The following is a 22432-nucleotide window of genomic DNA, read 5'->3' as shown; positions in this document are numbered from 1 at the left end:
TTCTTCATGGCTGGGAGATACCTGCTACATTTCTCAGACTGCATCTTCTGTTTCTCCCCACACAACTTATGAGGAAGGGGAATCTCTGCCACTAAGCCAATGTCTTTCATTCAGGACACACGAATGGCCCATCTTACCCTGCCTTTGACTCTTACACATTGCAATATACTTTACATGACATCTTGAAATCAATTTTCAACATAAAATTTATGAGTTTAAAGTGATCAATAAGCTCTGTCAAAAGTAGGAAATAGGAGTCTTCCACATCTGTGGAAAAAGCGGATATGAAACAAATTTATGAGTCTGTGCATTAAGCAAAAAACAAACCAAAACAACAAAAAACCCCACAAAAAAACCAACAAACCAGAACTAAACTCAAAAACAAAACTCCACAAAAAAAAACCCAATCAAGAAAACCAACCAACCAACCAACCTCCCTACTACTGCAACTACAGTTACATAGACAGACATCTACCCATGTGGAATATGTCAGTTGTCACTAGGGACTAATATCAGTTAAGTGATTTGCTAGTATGGAGATCTCTATCATTATCCATGTGTTATTATGATGTAGAAAAGAATGCAGTTTGACAGGGTTTGTAGCATTACTGGCTTACAGAAAAATTGTGCTTTGACTTACAAAACAAATCAGATCAGTTACAAGATGTGTGAAATAGTAGAGCTTCATTTTTGCAGACACCTTCAGATATACAACTGAACATTATTAATCTCATTGGCATGGTTGTTACCTTTAAAATGCAAACACTGCATACAGCTACATGCCAATCACTAACTGCTTTGAGATAAGAAGGGTTAAAAAATAAACTATATATCTATGAGTGCAAGTGTTGACAGAAGAAAACACAAAATTTCAGTCAGTATATGTGAACATGTATTTTCTATGTTCTGAGTACTACCTTTGCTTTATCTTTGACTGCATGCTTCTGATTTCTATTATGTATGACTACCTCCTTGTCTTGTCAAACAATTAAAGTGACAAAAGTAATAGCAGATGCTTCTTTCACAGGTAAAACACCAACAAGCAGACCATAGATTGCATTTTATTACAGCTGCTCCATACAGCCTAGTAATTGCAAGGTAATTGAAAAGATCCTGATAATAAACTGCCAGTTTACTTTTTTTTTTTTCAGACAAAATATATATATAACCCAATTCAGGTTTCATTTTAACAACACATTAGATGGTTTCCAACTTGTCTTGATTTTTGTTTTATTTTATGATTGTAAATAAACCCTGGAAAATTCCTTCCCCGATTTTACCACCTGAAACTGCAGCTGTTGGCTGACGCTATCAAAGCCTCGCAATTCCGAACTCACGTGCAAATCTCATCAAGTGCAGACACTTCTAATTGATTCCAGAAGTTTTTCTTTTGCTAAGATCAGTGGGCAGAAGAAGAATAATGAGCAGCTTTTAAGCAGAGGGGGAAGGGTGTTGAGCTCAGGGAGTGGAGATTTTAAAAGCTCCAGCTCAACTGCTCTGCCAGAAATGCAGAGCAATTTTACGGTCAATTGGCCAGAGCATCTGGAACTATACATCACAGTCCTTAGTTGATGGTGGTGAAGCCGACTCTCAAACTGGCTAAGTCTAAAATCAGTAATGACTCTGCTGTCACACCTAAGTGGAAACTAACTTAATCTACTGCCAGATTTTACTGTGACTTTTTCCAAGGGACATTATTCCCCTTAGGGCAGTTGTCAAGAATATTACAGTCCAGTCAGTCCCAGGGACACACTGCATGGCACAGCAAACTTTTATGAATTAAGCTAACATAGAAAAAATGATTACAACGTGTGTTTGTTTAATTCCATGTGTGTTGACAAGGTTTTTTATCATAGGCAGCAGAGTTTCCTTCCATCCTCAGCTTCATTTCTAAAGTACATTTGAAATACACCAGCCAATCTAGTTAGGGCACAGAGACTGCATAAATGCTGAGGTCATAAATCATAGCACAGGGCATGGAGCTTTCACCTTAATGGAAACCAAATATGGGCTACGCGGCTCTTTGAAATGTGGCACAGATGATCTTAACGAGGGACCAAGAAAAAATGCTACAGAGCAGAAAACTATCGTTGATGTGGAAATAAGTTGTTATGAGTATATGTTTGTTTTATGTCTGTACTCATAAGTCAGTATTCCAACACTGGTAAATTATACTAAGAAACAAGTGAAGTAACAGCAACTCTTTGTATGATGAAAGGAGAAATAAGCAGTGTGATAATATATCACATTAAGAGGGACTTCTGTGGAACACAGGATACAGTGTAAATAAGTTCTTTAATAAAGAGATATTTTATCCAGAGCAACTAGATCCTATGCCATAAGAAATACCAGAATTGCATCAAGGATCAGAGAAACAGTACATTTGGTACAGAATATTGTCTCCAAAAGTTTTTGGAACAGCTGCATCTACCAAGTTTAGATACTCTGGAGGAGTAAATAAGCAATTTGACCACAATAAAGCTCATTTCTACCTTCATTAGGTAAGGGCTGAATTATGCCCTGCAGCAAAGGATTCTGTATATCTTCCAAAGCTGGTTGTATTTCTAACATACCACATGCCCACATAAAACAGAAAAGAAAACAAGTTATTAATTTAAAACATCACACACATATAAAACCTCCCTTTTTCTCTCTTTTCCACCATGAAAGTTGCCCTAGATTTCTGTCCTTCCTACCTGTAAATTAATACATGCCAGCCAACGTGGCATACCCAGGCAGCTCATTAAGTTTCAATGCAGAAGTCAGGATTGAAAAGATTTACTCCCAGATCCAATGCCTTAACTACAACAAAGGTAAAAGATAAACACATCAAGACAGACATCTGTTTCCTCTTCCCTTTTCCTCACTCCTAGCCTCTGAGTTTAAGAATCTTAGTTGCAGCTACTATGAGAGTTGGTGAAAATATTTAAAACAAGAGTTCCAACAACATGTCAATGGCTCTCATTTCTACTTGCTCCTCATTAGTACTACTGTCAAATAACAGCCAGTGTTTGACCAAATTCAGCTCATGGAATATGCTGGCTGATGCCAAACTAGAGCAGTTGGATGGAAACACTTTAAAGAGGTGGACCATCATCACAGATTTATTTTTACATATCGTGCCTGCTGAACCGTCACATAACTGAACACACAAGCAATGTTTTCTGCTACCTCCAGGTGGTTAGGAGGCTCCAGGCCCAGTCTGACAGAAAATGATTTGGCTTTAGCAGTACACACAATCATCACATTACGCAGGCATGAAGTAATCAGCCTGAAGAAAGCTAACTAGTATAGGATGTTGCAGCACAGATTCTCAAAAGAAACACACCAGCTCTTCAAAGCAGCCAAATATACTCCTTGTCACTGAGGTTTTCACTGACCTCTACCCAAGAAATAATTTTCTTAAGATAAAAAAAAATTCCTTATATAGAACCATTTTTTTTCTTAAACAAACAAATAAAACATAAAATCTCCAACTAAGAAACAACAAAAAAATTCACTCCCTCTCCCCCCTCCACATTCACCTAATCATCCACATGAAACACATACAAGAAAAGGAACAGAAAATGCATGCTGAGGAATGTACACTGTTCCACCTCCTGTGGTCACTTTTGCAGTGATGATAGCTTCAAATTATTTTCTTGGAGAAGAAAAGGACACTGGGAGAGATCCCCATGAGTGTATCATGGAATGAATTAAAATACAATGGCAGAGAGGACAATATGTTTAAATGATAAAAAAATAACATAATTTTCATAAGAAACCAAATCTGGTAATACACAACTTCAAAATATTGATAGAGCCAAAGTGGTTTTTACTTCACTGCAGACACAGTAAACAACATTATTAAGACTGCAGCTTTACCAAAAGCTGAAGTCTTTCCTTTCTTACACACCTACAAATCATTTTACTTCCTCCTTCCCTGAGCCTTAACACTAAGAAACTTTCTTGCTCCACAGCAAATTACATTACTTACCTGAAAAAAAATATTTGTCTGGATAAGTCAGTCCAGCTAGCAAAGTCAGGTAGCAGGGTAGCAAGGAAGGAGGATAAGAGGATGGAGGCAGGAGCAAGACTGCTCGTTCTGCTCAGATTGCCATCTTCAGCTGCTTTTTTCATGCCCACCTGAGCTAATCTAATTGCAAAATGGGAAAGGCCTGCTCCTTGTTTCCTTGGTTCTTCTCACTTCTCTCACTGACACCCTAATTTTCTCACATTTCTTCAATTCCATTTAGTTTCCCTCCAGAAGATATTTTTTCAATGCAGTAATTCTGATAATTGTCAAGTCTTCTTATGAGCTAAACACAGTAATTTTCAGTTTAAAGCACCTACTTTTGGTAGTCAGAATACCCTTCAAATGGTACGGCAAGGATATGTTCATTAGAAATCTTACCTGGTTCTAAATCAGTCTTGAGAAATAGGAACATATGAAACATAGTAGCAGAAAAAGTAGCAGAAAATCCCCTACACATATTGAATATAGCAACATACTTTTTCACTAAAAATTGAATATACTGTTGGTAAAATCAGTCTTTCACATATCTGCTGCAATGTGCACCATCAACCATTCTGAGAAGGAACTGTTTGTTAAATTCTTGAAACACTTCATCCTTAAGTAATTATGCCCTTGAAGGCATAATTTAAGGAAAAAATAAACACAAACTCTTTTACATGACGTTGTGATTTCATTCTTGAACACTAAATTCATAATGGATTACTAAAGAATTGTTAATTAGGTAACACATAAGGATGAAGATGCAAAAGAGAATTTTTGAGTATATTACAAGTTATGATTACTAGAAATACTAAATTAAAAAAGATCAAAGCTAAATCTAGGTGTACGTTAAAGAGGGGATTTTTGGATGAGGAAAACAAAATAATTAAATAAATGTTTTAATTTACACCTCTTAAAAATTGCAAGAGAATGTGAAAATAAAACAGAAGAAAGGAAGTTTAAAATCAACATAGGCAGATTACCTATGTTATTATATCATGAAGGATAAACAGCTTGGAATGATGAAGAGAAACAGCTTTTAGGTTAAATTTTAGACCTAATTTCTGGGGAAACTATCTGTTTATGTAATTCTTATGCTTTCTGGTACTACTGTTTCAAAATGATCACATCAATATTGAGGTAATACATTGTTTGCAGACTTTTCAACATGAATTGACAAATCTACACCAATCTCTCAGTTTTTTTTTTTAACATAAATTCCACTAGATCCATAAGAACATGCATATAATGCATTGGGAGCAAAAGTGGATCATTTATTTTAAAAATGGATCATTTATTTCAGAATGGGGAACACTTTGAAATTCATTACAAATATTCAGACAAGAAAAGGAAAACATTTTTCATTGTGAAGATGGTGAAGCACCAGAACAAATTGTCCAGTGAGGTGGTAGTTGCCTCATCCCCAGAAATTTTCAAGATAAGCTTGATAGAGGCTCAGAGCAACCTGGTGTAGTTGAAGATGTCTCTGCTAATTGCAGAGGATTGGACTAGAGGATCTTTATACTACATACCCAAACTATTCTATGATTCTATGATCACAAAATTAAATTGTTGATTTGTGATAAAATGTCAAGCATGGAAATATCAGCATCACTCAGGAACATTATTTGTTCTGATTTATTCTGATCTGCCCAAGAGCAAATTATCTGAAAGACACCTATTTTTTTGGTATTTTCAAAGAAAAATTGTGAGCAAGGTAGTCTTGTCTCTTATTAAAATGGACTACATAGTCAGTGTCAAACAAAGGACTTAAAAAAACAAGAAAAAATTGTAATATGATGGATAAAAGAATAAGCAAAAGGAAGAAAGTATAGGAAAGTAGACTAGAGAAGAACTCAAGATGACAACGAAGTATTTCTTTTAATGACAGAAACTTGTAAAGAACAGAGGAAGAACCACTTCATTTTATTTTCTTCTTCATGAAAGAAAAGGAAGCTATAAAATTCCCTATAAACGATAGGAATAAGAATCTAATCTTTTTCTTCTACTCATTTCTTAGTAAGAGACACTTTCATATATGAATAAAGAACTCAGCAGGGCAGGTATTGAGGGTGTATATTACAACATAATTCTCCCAGAGTTCAGTTAGAATACCCAAATAATTCAAGTCTGAAAGCTATGTCTCAAGGGAAAGATAAATAGTTCCAAAATTTTAGAATTTCTTACTTCAAGCCCTTCTACTGTATTAGGCTACTCAGGAAATTTTACAAACATTTTTCAAATTGTATTTAAGTAAAATTCTCAAAATACCTGCTGAATTCCTGCAGACTCTTATCAAAGGAATTCAAGAACCATTCGGTTTACACACCAAAGCTTTGACAATGTAACAAGAGGGTAAGGGGGAAATTAAACAATATTCAATTAGTGGTATTCATCTAGCTTTAAATATTGTCTAATAGCTATTGTTTTCCAACCCAGGCAGAAAAAAAAAAAAAAAAAGAAAGAAAAACCTCTCAGACCCACAGCAGAAGCAGATTTTTTTTTTTTCATTTTTCTAGTTATTTTTCCCTTAGAAAAGCAGAAGTGAGACCACTACCTGAAACATCCAACTGAGAAAGTCACTATAAATTTTGCATATGTTTGAAGTCAAAAGAACCATTTTGAACTTGAGTCTCAGTTCCTACTGTTTTATTTAATTTTTTTCTGATTTTAAGCCAAAGAGTACTTGTCCGATGAGGTTCTATTAATCCAGCCACCCATTCATAACCTTGTTGGTTATGAATAACCACCATTACTTTCTGGTAACCAACAGTAGTAGTGTTGTTGGTAATGTTGTTCAGATATGAATACTAACAGTGACTATTGTTATTTTATTGTGATAATATTAAAAGAGATATAAAATACCAACTGTACTGAAAAGGAAAATAATAAAAAGCAAAAGGCTTGAACAGGATGAGAGCAAATGCTAAGAACACAAAAGTACCACATGTAATCAGATCATGGGTCTATTTAGTTCTGTATCCACTCCTTGCAAATGACTAAAAGTCTGTTTCTGAGGCACAGGATTAATACAGAACAAAACATTTCATATTTAAGTCTTCCAGCCACCACGAATTTTCAGACTTCTCCCATAAAAGGAGAATTAAACAATTCAAATTCAGCAATGCATTACTATTATTCACTTCAAAGCATGTGGCCAGAAGTAAATTATTTTTGCAAGAAATGGTAAATGATCTCTTTCATAAACTTCTTTTCAAGGAAAACTGATATCTCAGTAGCAAACCTGAATAATTTTTTTACAAAAGAATTAGAAAAAGTGAAAAATAATGAGATAAGAAAAAAATAAAACTCTATTCAAAGAGCATAACGAAAAATAAGAAAGCAAGATGTAAATGTTTAGTATTCCTTTTTTGTAAAAAGATAAAAAAAATTAGAATAATGAACATAGACATTTTAAAATAAATGTCTTACCTCATATGCATAGCCCAAGAAGGAAAACTGACTCCTAAAGTAGCCAAGTTTGTAAACACCTATGAAGACTAAACAGCGGATGATTTCCAAAATTCCTGCTTTGGACCTAGAAAAGGGAATCAATTCTGATTTATATCCAATCTTTTCTTCTTCACTAAGTTCAGTGAAAAAGAGAAAATAGAAATAGTTTGTGATGTCCTGCACTTACATCAAGTCATCTTTCTTAAATTTATAGTGAAGTTTTTATGGTATATACCTTATATGGACTTACAACCATGAATTTGCTGGTGGTGAGAATACCCATACTTTTAAAATACATTTGAACTCACGCAAATAGAGCTGTATGTTTTGTTACTGCCCTTTGATCTCAAAAATTACCCCAATGAAATTCTGAAAACTGCTACATAAGTAGTTCAAAATCTTTTCAGTGTTCTGCTTCTGTAAATTTTTACTAATTCCTCTTTATTAATTCCCCACATTATTAAAATGTCTGGCACGTTGACAGATTTTTACCTATCCTGAATTAAACTGTTCACTCCTTAAAAGTGAAAGGTATTGCCTTCTGAAAACACAAGGAACAGCAGGTGCAAAGCAGTACTGGCACCTCAGCCTCAAAGGAAATTGCTATTCCACACTTCTTCTCTGTCAGGGCAAACAACTTCCTTTTAAGAAACTGTGGGCGTTAATTACTCTTCTTCAGGGCCACAGTGCCCATATGGACTACTTCATAATGTATCTCACTGACCTGGTGTATTCAAGATCCAATTTCACTAGAAGCCATACACCATCTTTCACATGATTTTGAGCCTACTCTGAGCTTCACTGTGTTCTCTTCATATACCATACTGCATGTGGCACCTATGGCACGTTATAATCTCGCACAATCTGACCTTGAACAGACTTGGACAGCTGGCAGGTCCCACTCACCCACCATTATCCCAAACCCAGAGGAGTGGACCCAATAAATGCAAGCACAGAGGAAGACATGAGGAACCCATCCAAAAACTTTTTTGCAAGTGACAATACAGATGTATTCACTACTTGTTATGGGAACAATCCTGGATTTAGGTGCTGGCTAGTCATGTGTTATTTTCTAGTCAACAGACTGCCATGTGTGGGTCCCAGCAATTATATTTCTTTATCAATATAATTTCTGAGATTTACACATAGCTATAAATAATCCATAATAAAAGAATAAAAAACCCCACATATTTTGTATCTTACTTGTTCTCCATAAGCAGTCCAAAAGATGCCAGGGACAGAATGATAAAGCCAATTCTCAGGAGGACTGTTCCCTGTGACAGCATCTGTTAAAAGGCAGACAAAAAATTCATTTAGAGTAATTTTCTGGAGAGAAATGGAGTTTTTACAGAACAGTAGCCTCAGCTAGTGTCTGTCCCCTTTTAAAGTAATTTTCTGCTTCAAATTTTAGAAAGAAAAATATCTGCTATGGATAGCATTTATACCTGGAGTAACAGCTTTCATAGTTGTTTCCCAAATGCTCTATTTCAAAAATAATGTTCAATGTTATCCCTTTCTGTCCTATGTGGTTTTTTTCCCAAAGTTATTTGATTTCCTTTTGACTCTACTCAGGAGGGAAGAAACTTATTTCTAGATAAAAATCCCAAGAGCCCTGTTCTTTAAATTTCGTATTAAGTTACCAGGTCTTTACGATAGCCATCTTTGAATCCCACTGGATACAAAAGCCAATGTACTTGTGATAGTATCAACTCATATGACATGATCATATTTAAGAAGAAACAAAATTAATGTTTTCCCTTCATGACAACTCAACACTTGGTAACCAAGGTAGCAAAACTTTTTAACTCATATCATTAACTTCCATCACTCTTAAAACACTTTTAAACATTAACATGTGCATGAGTACTTGGATGAATCGCAGCATGAGGACTTCTGTACTTACAATTTACATCAAAATGACATAAACAAAATTCAGAAAAACAGAAATTATTTTGATTGTAAAGACTGAATTTTTAAAATTTATTAAATATTTATTTTGTATTCCACACAGCTGCCTTTGAAAATCAAATATTTAATCAGTTTTCTTTTTCCCTCCCTGATTTTGTTTCAAATATTAGTTTTGAAAAGCTTTTGGTTTTTTTATTAAAACAAAACAACACAAAAGTACTGGATCTGACTGAGTTATAGAAATCCTTTCTTGCTTCAGCAGCCAAATAGTTTATGAACAGCATCTCGTGCTTCATTTTCAGGCATTGGAAAAATAAAATTCCACAAATGTCTGCCCTAATTTCAATAAATCCCATTCAGTGAATGCCCAGCTTCCTTTGGTTGTGGCCCCAACCCCTCAAAGAGATCTAAGGTAAGTATCTGTGAGCATGGGAGGCCACAGGAGGATATTCTCAAATTTTACAGCTGTGTGAATTTAAGAGTGCCCATGTTTGCAAAACACATCAAACCACACACTCAGTCTGGGCGGGTTTCTGTTGTTTTACTGAAGCATCACAAACACCTACTTAGATATCCTCAACAGTTATTGAACAAAGAAAACTCAATCCCAGCAATGAGAAGGCTAAACAGCAGCCTCACCAGTTTACAAGCCAGAACACAATTCTCACAAGTGACACCTGTCAAGCCACTCTGTTGCACAGATTTGTACCAGCTGAGAATCAAACTTACTACTGCATTCCACATTCCCCCTTATGATCTTATGATAAACTTTTCATCGTTAGCAATAGGAGAAATTTGAAGTGACAAAATGTTTGGGCAGAGTTTTTTTGTAAAAATCAGGCACAGGCTCTATTTTAATTTAATTAAATGAGGAGTACTTTAACTGCTCATCTAGCCATACTGAATTCAACTTCCACTTCAGCTTCCTGTACAAACTGGATCGTACAAAAATTCAAGAAGTGAGCAAAGAAAAATTTGATTTGGCACAGGCACACGGGAACTCACCCATAAATTTCTTAGAAATGCTATGATAGGCTTTTCAATGATTGTTACTTGTCTAATAAAAGAGTTTTCCAGGGAACACAGACTGAAATTCAAGACTTTTCTCCTTAAAGACTGTCCTTACTTTTAAGCTGAAAAATTACACCTTTTTAAAAATCTACTTCTTCTTGCCAGGTGGGTCTGATTTTTCATTGTTCCCACTGCAATGCACTAGGTTCTGCAGACTGCCTTAAAAATGCTCCCACAGTGGTAGAGCACTATTTTGAGAAGCAAGGTTTAGTATCTTCTTAGGCAGGAAAGAGAACTAAATATCCAATGCAGATTTCCATCAAGTCATGGAAGTGCTACATTACAATATTTGGTTAAAATCACACTTTGTGGAAAATGAATGAAACTTCAATGGTTTTCACGCAAGTCCTAATATCTGTCTTCAGGAAAGATTCAATAGTACATGCTATGAATGAGCAAGGTTATCCCTAGTTTCCAGTTTTAAAGAGCTGTGTGACTTCCAACTTTTCTTCCCTTCCAGTGTTCCCAGTCTGCCTGGGATCTGGGTTTCCGTGTGACTTCAGATGTAGAAAACTAATACAAACAGATAAAATAATGCTGATTCATTCATACCTGCCTTTAAGTTCACTGAAGTGCCTTAAAACCTGTTATTAACCTAAGTTCTTGCTGAAAGTCGTGGAGAGAGAACACTGGGAATGTGGGAGTAACCTAAGCACTTTGGGAATTCCATTTCTTGCCATTAGCTAGACTACAAGCCTAAATTATATATTTACATTTGGCACTGCATTAAGAGTTAGATTTGAGTGGATGATTAAAACACTTCCCAAAAGCAGACAGTTTCAGGTCGTATTTTAGTGGTGGTTTTACCCATAACTTCTATCAAGAACTTTTTTCTTAGCAATTTATTATTTTATACAAATTTTTATACAAATGCAATTTTCTTAGTAGTTTACATTACTAGAATAGGAAGAAGAATTAAAATTATCTCCTGCATTTATCTAACACAGAAGAATAATGCACAGACTAAGGACTCGAAAGGAAATTAAAAAATTTCAGATCAGTTTTAAACATGGAGTACCAGGAAAAAAATAGTAATAGAAATAGATTTTAATGTCTGTTTGTAAATCACAAGAACTGAAGCAACCTTATGATTTTTTTAAAAAATCAAACGTAAACAAGCCCTTATTTTTAAATGGTTAAAATGCTATATGAAATAATAACTACTTGAGCCAGGTATGATCACATTTTACAGACTTGTTTTTTCAGGCCAATTTACATTTCTCTTCAGACACACTCCTACTTGAACTATACTATTTTGAACACTAGCTATTTGTAAAACTCCTTATGGTCAATATGCACTGTGGCCCAGAATGTGAAGGACTGGAGGAGTCTAAAGCACAACCTGGAGATCCTGGTTAATTTCAAATAGGCAGTATCATCAGATTCACACAAAAGCATGACACCGTAATGTCTGAGCACAGTGTGGCAGCTTTTCATTTCCCAAAACATCAGCTTTGGGAGAAGTGAAGGGTGAGGCAGAAAGCCTTACTAGGATTCATGAAGGTAGAAGGTGTAAGCTACCCTTCACTGCAGATACATGCACCACATTCACATACAACAAAAACACTCCCTCATTTGTACTGTGAGTCAAGGATTACCAAGAATTTTTCAGTGAAATATACCATGATGCCATTGGGAATAATATCTTTTATAAAACCAGCCATATAGCGTAATTTTTATCACTGTTAGTTTGCTTCCCCTTCTCTTACAGTTCCAGTGGTACAGTAATATGCTGCCTTGATTCTTTTATTTGCTTTCAAACATGTATCACCCTATGAAGTGGATGCTGGCAGCTGAGGCATCAATTTTCTAGGCATTACTCTACCAAGATCAACAAAATAGTCAGCGGGTTATATCACTAAACTAACATCATATATTAAATCCATGCACTGCAAACAGCAGTGCAAAAAGAATGTGCCTTTTACACCTTCATTAGTGTTAGCATCCTTGTTCCTCTTAAAAATAGTATGCATGTATGTATATATAAAATAAATGAGTATTTATATACTGGAGTATTTGTTTAAACAGAGAAGCATGTGGGACCACAGCAGGTCCCCCAATTACAAGTCAACCACAATTTTGCAATGTGGTTATTGGCTGCAATAAAAAGAAAAAAAAATCCTGCAGGATTTTCATTTCATTTAAAGCTTTAAAAATATCTTTGAGCCTTAAAAAAACGGGAGGGAAAGGAATTATAGAATTTAGTAAGAAGTTTACATGGCTTTGTAATCAACATGCCACAGCATTATTATTTTATGATTTTTTTAGCAATAATAAAAAAAAATCATTTAAACAAAGGAAATGTTATTCCAAATCTTTATTTAGATGAGCATTGTAATATTCAAAACTGACTCTTATATTCCAAAGAATATAAAATATATACTTTTTATTCCTTTGGAAGAATAACATGGATGCATTTTTCTCATTCTGATTTGTCCAGTGGCTCAAAAGAACTTCTAGGAATTATGTCAGCACTTTTCATAAGTTAACAGTTGCCCTGCTCTCATATATCAGATGATCAGATACATTCAAATTAGGAATTAAAATAGGATGCTATGAATTTTCTATTATTAGATGTCTTTGGCTGTATGAATTTATTTAAACTTAGAATTCCTAGAAAAAAAATTGTTAATTCTTAGCAATATTATATACACTGTACTTGGTGATGCCCTACTGAATGGATACATTGTGTTCTTAACTTTCAAGAGATCTATCTTACTAATTTTCATCTCACTGAAACTGCTAACATATTCATATAATTATAAGCACCGTAAATGTTATAGTATCTATTAACAATAAAAAAAGACACTGCAAGATGTGTTTAAGGTGCACTTCACTTTGATTTATATGATACCTGAAGTTCTGGAGCTATGAGACTTTTGCTTTGAATGCACTGCAGTACATTTTACACTCCTAGCACTCTCTCTGGGACTGATCCAAATCCCATTTCTTCAAGGAGCTTTGGATCAGATCTAGATGTGCAGAGCTCAGAAAGCAATTTTTATTCGCTGGATGTAGTGCAGATCACTATATAGAAAACAAACTCTGTATGCTCTCTCCTGTGGAAAATATATATTTGTTCTTTCCTGTTTTGCTCTTTTCATAAGTTAAATGTAGGTCATTCAGACAGAAGGTATATGGTTGCTCTTTATGGATAGAGAAATTTAACACTTCTACAGGGCGTGAGACCAAACACTGAGCAACTGTAATCACTTGAGAAATGTAATAGCTGTGTGCTGTGTCTTATGGTTGTTATGAAATGGAACTTATACCTAAAGATGAGGAAAACAGTTAGTTTTTTCCATTTATGGAGCTATGCCACAGTTATGACATAATTCATAGCCAGACAGAAGGTTCCAGTTGTATCCATAGACATTTCATAACTCAGTGTAGTGGAAAACTGATATTGAAGAAAGATTTTTGCCAAGTAAAGTTATTCATACACAAGCTTCCTTCTCATGACAGCTTCCCCACTGTACTGCAGAGCAATGCTGGAACTCTGCCTTGGGACCAGCACTTTCTACACCCACGCTGAAGGTTTATGTCCTGAGATGAGGTGCTTCCAGGCCTCTGTGTTCTCCTTCTTATCCTTACTACCTTTTTACTCTGAAGTTTCATGCAGAGAATTTTCTAGTTACTTTTCCACAGTAAGTTCATAAATGGTGGATCTTCAGGATGTTTCTTTCCTCCATGATTGAAAGAATTTAGTGATTAACTGGGGCTTGAGTGCATTTTTAAACTTTATTTATTACTTATTCTTAAACAGCTGCAGATAAAATAATGTGGATCATCCATTTTTTCCTTTCAGGACCAGGAAAAGGCCAAAAGAAAAAAAAAATTAGAAAAAAATCAGATTCCTTTATTCTGGCTGCTAAAAGCAATAGCAAGAGTAAAAAAAAAAAAAAATACCCAACAGCAGAATGAAACAAATGAAAAAAACTCAAACATGGAGTTTGATTCTTATGCAAATGTAAGAATCCAGAAGTATATCTGGAAAATCTTGCAGAGGTTTTTCTCAATATAGGAACATTGGCAATCATGTATACCGTTTGACTTGTATATTTTGGAGGTATTTATTCATACCTTTGGCTTAATTTCCTGTCCTTATAGTAGACTAAGCCTCAGATGATTTAGTAATCTCCTAATTCCCTGGAATTGCAGTGTGACCTTTGCAGAGGTAAACACGGTATGTAGAGTAACTCCATACTAATCCAAGGAATATGCCTGAGGTAGTTTTTGTATTATACCAGGAATGCTATGTACTGCAGTGTCCAATGAGGTGGGCAGGAGACAGTGACCACTGTTGGTCAAGGGTTGGAGATTACCAAGTGAGCATGCCAGGACAAGGCTGAAGAACCCAAGGGACCCTTTGCATGTTTACAGCCTGCCTACAGCAACGTGGGTGACACAAACACAGTAAGAACACTGCTGTTTAACTAGGGCGAGGTCTTGGAAGGGATTTAAGAAGAAGACCAAAGGGCATTTTATCAAACTGATAGAGTTTTGTGGTGTTTCCATAGGTCTTGAGAGGTCTTTGACTCATTTGTGGGAATATTATATATATTAAATCCTGTTTCATAACTATGAAATTTAAGCTTAGTACATGAGGGACTGTTATAAAGAGAGGAAGAATAAAAGGGAGCTTGGAAGGATGTGAAACCTTGGAAACAGCTAATGTGTCATTTCTTTTAGATGGACATGGCTTTGTAGTCTACCTCACAGTCAGGCTGCCAGGTATCCACGGAGAAACCAGTCATGGAGATCCCATCGGGCAAACCCGTGGTGAAAAATATGTGCCACTCTTTGCTGTGCTTCTATCAATGCTGTTGTATGCTGGAGACTGGAAGAAAGATTTGCCCTGACTTTGTGTTCCTCCAGCTCTGAACTCATGCTGATACCATCCTACCCATCTGCAAGCACTCCAAGACCATTGCAATCTTCCTTCTAAAGCTTGGGCATCTAATGGTATGACCAACCAAAACTCTGTATTTTCAAGCCTTATGAGGTTCTAAAAACTCAAGTGGACACATACATCTTCTAGGAAAATTATTAATATTAAATAAGTAATTGAGATGGTTATTAAAAACTGTTTACTAAATAATATCAAATGTGTATTTTATAGCATGAAATTATAATTTAGCCATTTATGCTAATTATTTTCACAGAATCTAGTTATTATTTTAATAGTTCAAAAAAGATATGAGTTGGCTGTAGAGCCGCTGCCCAATCCTTTAATATTTAATCATGTTGTGGGTCTTTGCTGTTAGCAGGAGATATTTCATGAAGGAAGGAATTACTTACAGTCATAGAAGCAAGAAGTTCTGTGTACAAGTCCAGTATTACAGCAAAATGCACAAGTGCATAGCAATTAAGATAAGCTGGTACACGTGGATTGAAGGGAACTTCGTTTCCAGTGATCTGTATAAAGCAAAACAGTTACTTGCTTTCAAGAGTGGCTTGCTTCAGCCTGTTGCTCCTTAATAGTTTTTACACTTATAAACACAAAAGGGGAGATAGATAATTGAAGAAAGATAATCTACTGTCAAATTTATGTATTGCCTAGTTTGAGACAGAGTTTGTGTGTTTGTGCATGTCCACAGCTGAAAAAAAAGAGAAATTACTGTACTGGCTAGAAAAAAAATTTGAAAATATCTTCAGGAAATGAATAATGAAAAAATAACTTAAAAAATACACTTTTTCCTTCAAATAAGAAGAAAAAAAAAAGCACATCGAAAACATTCATTTCCTTCAGTTTCTTTTCCCAATTCATCTTCCCTCATGCTTTATGACTGCTAATTTGCTAATTTAAAATAGCATGTGTAGAGTTTTTAACATTGATCCAGTAGCATTAAGAGGTCCAAGTAAATTACACACAACTGAAAGCCTGTGCATGTTCTATTTACCACTGGGATTTCCTCAGGAAGGCCAAGTCTAGGTTTGCCTGGTCCCCAGCCTGGGCCTTTGAATATGACAGAAAGCTTATTGCAGAATCCAGGTGTGGCCCAAAATGTGTTCCAAATATGAGCCAAGGGACGTAACTGGAAAAAAAAAAAAAAAAGAGTAAGTAATTTTTCATTGTTTGCAAAATAAAGACTAATAAAACATTGCATTTTATTAATTTTTAGTTTTCAAATAAATGATTTTTCAAACTCTGTAAAGAGAATAAATTAGAAATAGATTAAGACAGTTCAGAAAACCTGACTGAAATAGGGAAAAGCAATATGAAGCCCTTGGTTAATTTGGTGAGGATTACAATGACTTCTGCTCAGAGGAAAATCTGTTTTTCCATCTGTGTCTCCTGTAATCATTCCTGAGTATTTCATGGTATATTGTATAGCTATATTTATGCTGTATGATTTGGTTACGGGGACCTTGAACTGACATACTCTCAATAACTAAATTACTTAGTAACTGACTAAAATGGATATAATTGCACATCCTCCCACTTTCCAGCCCTGACAGTAAAATTTTTCTTTGAGATTCCTCCTTGGATGAACAGTCATGAAAAGCAAATATGGACTCCACTGCTTCTCATGTTTTTACAGAGAATTTTTACACAGCTTAAGTGAAACCTGGACTAATAAATTTAAGAAGCACCACACTAATTAGTTTGGGGTTTTTTTATTATATACTTTTGTCTGTTCTTCACTATGTATTACACTACAAAACACATCTCATTCAGTCCAACACCTTATATATCACTGTTCCAATTAGTTGCTAATTTCACTGTTACATATTTTCATGATTACTACACGCTCTGCATATACTCAATGCAGTGAGTAGAAATGGCTGTCTCAAAATGAAATACCAAAGAAATTACAGATAATGTATTTGATATCCAGCAATGAAAGAATGGCCTCAATCGTGCCTAAGAAAGGAGTTTTTCTGAAGATGACTGAATGTTGAAAATATCAGAATCAGTGATACAAACTGTAGCACCTGCAGCATGATGGGATCAAATGAATTTACTGGATGTGTTAAGCCGTATACAACTTTTGCATCTTCAGCCTCAAATGTTCCTGATGGAAGAAGAAAACAAAAGAATGATAAACAATCAAATTCAAAAGTATACATATTTTTGCCACACTGACTAAACAAGACAGAGAACACTTTCTGCTACTTACCAAATATCCTGTCCCAGATAATGAGTGTGCCACCATAATTTTTGTCAATGCAGTAAGGATTTCTACCTATAATCAAAATAAATTATGAGACAAGTAATAGGATAAAGAAGAATACTAGGAACTGAATTATGAAGGAAAATCATCATTTGTATCACTTTATAATTTAAAAATAAAAGACAGCTAACCCATCACTCCTCATACTTCTATATATATTTGTTTTTTCCTTAATAGCCTTATTGCTCTCTTCCTATTCAGATTCAAACATGTAAATCCAATATGTCATGCCCAAAATTTCTGTAAAATTGGGAGAGTAAAATCAGGTCAAAATATATTTATTAAAGACAAACTAAAAAGCAAACAAAAATTATTCCACCAGTTTATTCCTAAGAAAATATATGCTAACTACATATATGCGTAGTCAACTCATTAATATCTGTCAGGTGTCTCTATCCTCTGTGTTGTATATCTGATCCTGCACTATTAATTTCATTGTGAGGAAAACTGATCCTTCTTCGTTTTCTAGGGAATGTGTTTGTATATGAGTAATCCCCTCGAAGTTATGAGAGAAGAAACTTTCTAAACACATCCCTAAGTTCGTGGAGATAGTCTGGAGCAACTGTACAGCTCCTGATCAGCTCCATAATTATACCACTAAATTCCTATCAGGATGAGAGCATTAGTTCAGACTTACAGCTGAGCAAGTAAGAGCAGAGCATCTGCCTAAGGATTATCAGAAGTAGGACAAATTTTAAGGACTACACACTTACAGCACCACCACTGTGGATACAGTGATTTTGAGAATACAATAAGGATTAGTAACATCTTCTGTACATGTAACTCCATTTTAGCCTGTTTCAAATTGTTCTTCCATTCCCCTATTTTTTTTTTAACTTACTATCTCTGCAGACTGAATGAGCTAAGGACATATGTGAAATCCACTTCTGTTTCTCAGATATATTCATGATTTACCAATAATTCAAACAAGTGAAATCAAATTCCACTAAAATATTTAAAACTTCTTCTAAAACCTAGCCATGTTTTTCACATATACATTGCTTGAATTTGAGCGCAAAAGTGTGCTTGCTGGCAATTCAGTAGTCAGGGAAGGAAGAGATATTTTTCTATCTCTCTTTATACTTAAAAACATCGAATTTTTTTGCCCAAAGTCTTCAAATTATTTCATGTTATCCAGACTTAATTTCTTCTCAATAATTAATAATAATAAACATAAAAAAATTAAATTTAGCACATGTTCTGAATATATTTTTTAAAAAACTGAAATTTCTAATTGAACAAGGTCCACTTCTGAAGTAAAGGTCAAAATTAAAATCTTTCTGTAAAACTGATTTTACAGTACAATTTTACTATATTACTATACAAATAGTGACCCTGAGGAAAAAAATAGGAATAAAGGTTCCACTTTTATCTTACCATGATGAACTCTGTGATGACTGGGAGTATTAAGTACCCATTCCAGAGGCCCAAGTTTGGTGATAACCTTAAAAAATGGAATGTTTCAATGAACTTGAAAATACTGCATAGGACCAAGAAGTAGGGAAATGAAAAGGGAGAAAAGCTAAAGAGAGGAAGCTTATCTTCTGGAGAACTGCATAAAAAGAAAGAAGTGCAATATTTTTTTTCTGAACCATTTCACTGTATTACATTTACAAAAATGTTCATAAAAATATTAAAATACAAGTTATAAATTAAATTTCTTTTTTATCTGGAAGCTAATTTCTTTTGATCTAGAAGCAATTTATTTTTCTTATTGTTTTTATCATTATTCCATAAGAATCTTTGAGAGAATTGGCAGTCATAAACTGATATTAAGATGGAATCTGAAAGAAATGATTGTCCCAGTGTACTAAGCACTGCTGAGGCTGCACCTTAAGTACTGTGTTCAGTTTTGGGCCTCTCACCTTCAAGGAAGAACATTGAGGAGGTGAAGCATGTCAAGAGAAGGCCAATGGAGATGGTAAAGAAAGATTTTTTTGTCAGAAAGTGCTGACAAATTAGGTTAGCATCAGCAGGGCTTCTGCTAAATTAGGTACTCTCAACTACTACAAAATTAGAGGAAAGCTAGAAGTGACTTCAAATTTGCTGCTTTGGTTAGCTCAACAGAAGTGTGTGGACACCTGAACATAGCAGTCATTCTTTAATCCCAAACACAAATCCATCTGTCACAAATTGATGCAGTCACTGGATGACCAAAAAGGACATCTATTCACAATATATTCTGAAATTATATCCACTCACCATGTCAGACTATGGCCATAATGTCATGCAAATAAAAGGGAGTAGGGTACATTAAAGGCACTAAATAAAAATGTTTATATCTTAAGAAACAAATCCAAGAATCTATACTTCTTTTCCTTTTAGAGAATTTAATTAGTAAATTTAATATTCATACTGCCAAAAGGGGTGATCTCTAGTATAATAATAGAGATAATAATGTCAATAAAACTTCAAACATTTAGAGGAGCAGTCATTACTCATGAAAGGAGGTTAATTCATCTAAAAAGGATTTTCATTCCTTTAAGGTTTACAGAATAAAGTCCTGAAATATGGCAGTTCCATGTCTCTTTAATTTACAGTTCTGCAAGTGCAAGTAGATTTAGATCTAAAAAGCAGACTTGGGACATTCCTCAGATGTATTTCAATTATTATGAGTCAGGTAAATATAATAAAAGGAAAAAATAAGGGTTTTTTAAAATTTTTTCTCTTCAACAACAGCAAAAGAAACATCTTCTTAATTGGTTAAGTAGAGAATTTCTGTAATTAAAGGAGTATAGAAATACAAAAATTATTCATGGACAGAAAACTGTAATATTTGGATCATCTTTCTCAAAATCCTGCTCACACTTGACAGGAAAAATAGAATCCTAAGTTTGTTTTGTTTCATTTAACTCAGAAGCCAAGGACAACATAAGCAGGATCAGTTCTCCCTCAAAATAAGTTCAAGTCTGAAAAGACCACCTAAAGGTAAGAAACGATCCATCATTTGTGCTAGTTTCATTTTCTGCCTTTCTCAAGCAGAACATCCCACTGTTTTAAGATATGTGAGATGTGACCATTAAATTAATTTAATCTGAGACAAATGTTTTGAATTGAACTGCAGCCCAGCATCAGAGAGAGCACTGATGTATCTAATAGACCACAACTAACTTTGATCCGGTTGGTTTTAATATATTTTTAGCTCAGTATTTAAACAGTTTTTGTAAAAATAAACCAAGTGTGCACTAGGAGAGCAGGGAATCAGTAAGGATTAGCAGTCTTCACCTTTATCCTACAGGTGGATTATAAAAATGTCCTCATAATGAATGCCTTCAGATCTTAATATCCAGCTGGTTGAATTAAAATTTTAAAACTAAAATTCATCCTTTTGAAAGTCTACATTGTACATCCTTCACCTAAAAAAAGAACTTTTTGTCTTGGGATTCTCTAAGGACTTCAGTGTAAAATTTATATAAATTTATATGTAAAACTTTAAATATTTTTTTCTGACTAATAGTAATGAAAGTATTTTCTCTGGATATCAAAGCTGCTCTCATCCTTTAAAACAGTCTTTCTTGAGTGATGACATTTAAAAATCTGCTGAAATATCTTCCCTATGACATAATTAGAGATTGATACCCAAGCCTACTTTGATTCATTATTCACTCAAGGTGATCCCCATTGCAAAGACATGACGAATATGTCACCTGAGATAACAATTATAACCACATGACTGTGAAGCTCAGAATTCTGTACCTGATGAAGCAAAAATCTAGTATGTTGACATTAGCAACCCATAAATTAATGTTTTGTCTAAAACACATAAAAATATTTTTCCACCAGCTAGTCAAGTACAGGGTGCTATTTCTAGAAACTTCCTTTGCCATCAGTAAGTTTACTTGTAGATATTAAGCTCATTCCTAAAAGAAAAAAAACCATAAAAAAATCGTAACTGTTGTAAGAGGAAAAATTTTGATGCTGAAAAATTTATAAATGCATAAATGCTATAAATACAACCATATATCTGTTTGCAAAAAACGGAAATATATCATCACTAAAAAGCTGAATTTTGAAGGCTCTTGCAGCAATTACCTGGCAAAACACACTGCTCTTGCTTAAATTTATTGAATTTTTCTATATTCTGCCATCTTAACTGGGGCAAAACTCCTACAAGCAGATTTTTCACTGAAGTAAATTGGATAGGATGGTAAGACAATTTTTTCCAGACAAGATTCTGACATGGTCATGTCAAGCTGACAGGAACTTACTGCAGTCATACTGAAATAAATGAATTTTTTAAGAACTGACTCATAACAAAATTTAAAGTGGTGTAGCAACAGCCCTGATTCAAAAGCATATCCAGAGAGAAGAAAGACAGTGGTAGGTATTCCATCTACCCATCTACTTTTCATCTGTCAGTCTATCCTCATTTCTGTGTCTTTATTATGTCCAGACATTTTCCTTGGAGAATAGCAATTTCAAAGGAGCTCATAAGCATTTCTTGTAGCAGTAACCTGGCTTACACTGCAGTTACAACCAGTCACCAAAGCACATACATCACTAGGTTTCAGCCATTCAGACAGAAAAGTATTTTCAGTTTACAATATCATTGTATTCAAATTGGTTTCTTAGAGTAAGAGCTTTCACAATGTTCACATATCAGGAAAAAAAAATAAACTTTTTAAAGAACACCAAATAAACGTGATAAGAAGATTAGATTAGTTTTTGTTGCTTGTAATTGGGATTTTTATTTTAGAAAATCTGCTACTTTAATTTTTGTATCTGACCTTTTTATTGGAAAGTATTCTAAAAAGTAAAAAAAAAAATAAAAATAGTTGAAATGTTCAATAACCATACCATCAGTACTTGAAAACTTATTTCATATTAC

At 34.5% G+C, this 22432-nt stretch overlaps 1 protein-coding gene across 1 annotated transcript in view; it reads right to left on the bottom strand.

Moving 5' to 3' along the window:
* The window catches only part of AGMO (alkylglycerol monooxygenase), a 184873-nt gene that overhangs the window by 70638 nt on the left and 91803 nt on the right, over positions 1-22432 (bottom strand). Inside the window, exons 6-12 of the mRNA XM_023920588.2 lie at positions 18982-19048; positions 17551-17616; positions 17366-17445; positions 16330-16464; positions 15728-15844; positions 8651-8733; positions 7427-7532 (exon numbers count right to left, since the gene is read on the bottom strand). Coding sequence (XP_023776356.2) covers positions 7427-7532; positions 8651-8733; positions 15728-15844; positions 16330-16464; positions 17366-17445; positions 17551-17616; positions 18982-19048 — 654 coding nt within the window. The remainder of the gene's footprint in view (positions 1-7426; positions 7533-8650; positions 8734-15727; positions 15845-16329; positions 16465-17365; positions 17446-17550; positions 17617-18981; positions 19049-22432) is intronic.

This window comes from Cyanistes caeruleus, chromosome 1, assembly GCF_971803275.1.
Source record: "Cyanistes caeruleus chromosome 1, bCyaCae1.hap1.1, whole genome shotgun sequence".
NCBI classification, from domain to species: Eukaryota; Metazoa; Chordata; class Aves; order Passeriformes; family Paridae; genus Cyanistes; species Cyanistes caeruleus.
Note: the sequence above shows the minus strand (reverse complement) of the source record. Positions and strands in the feature narration are given on the sequence as shown.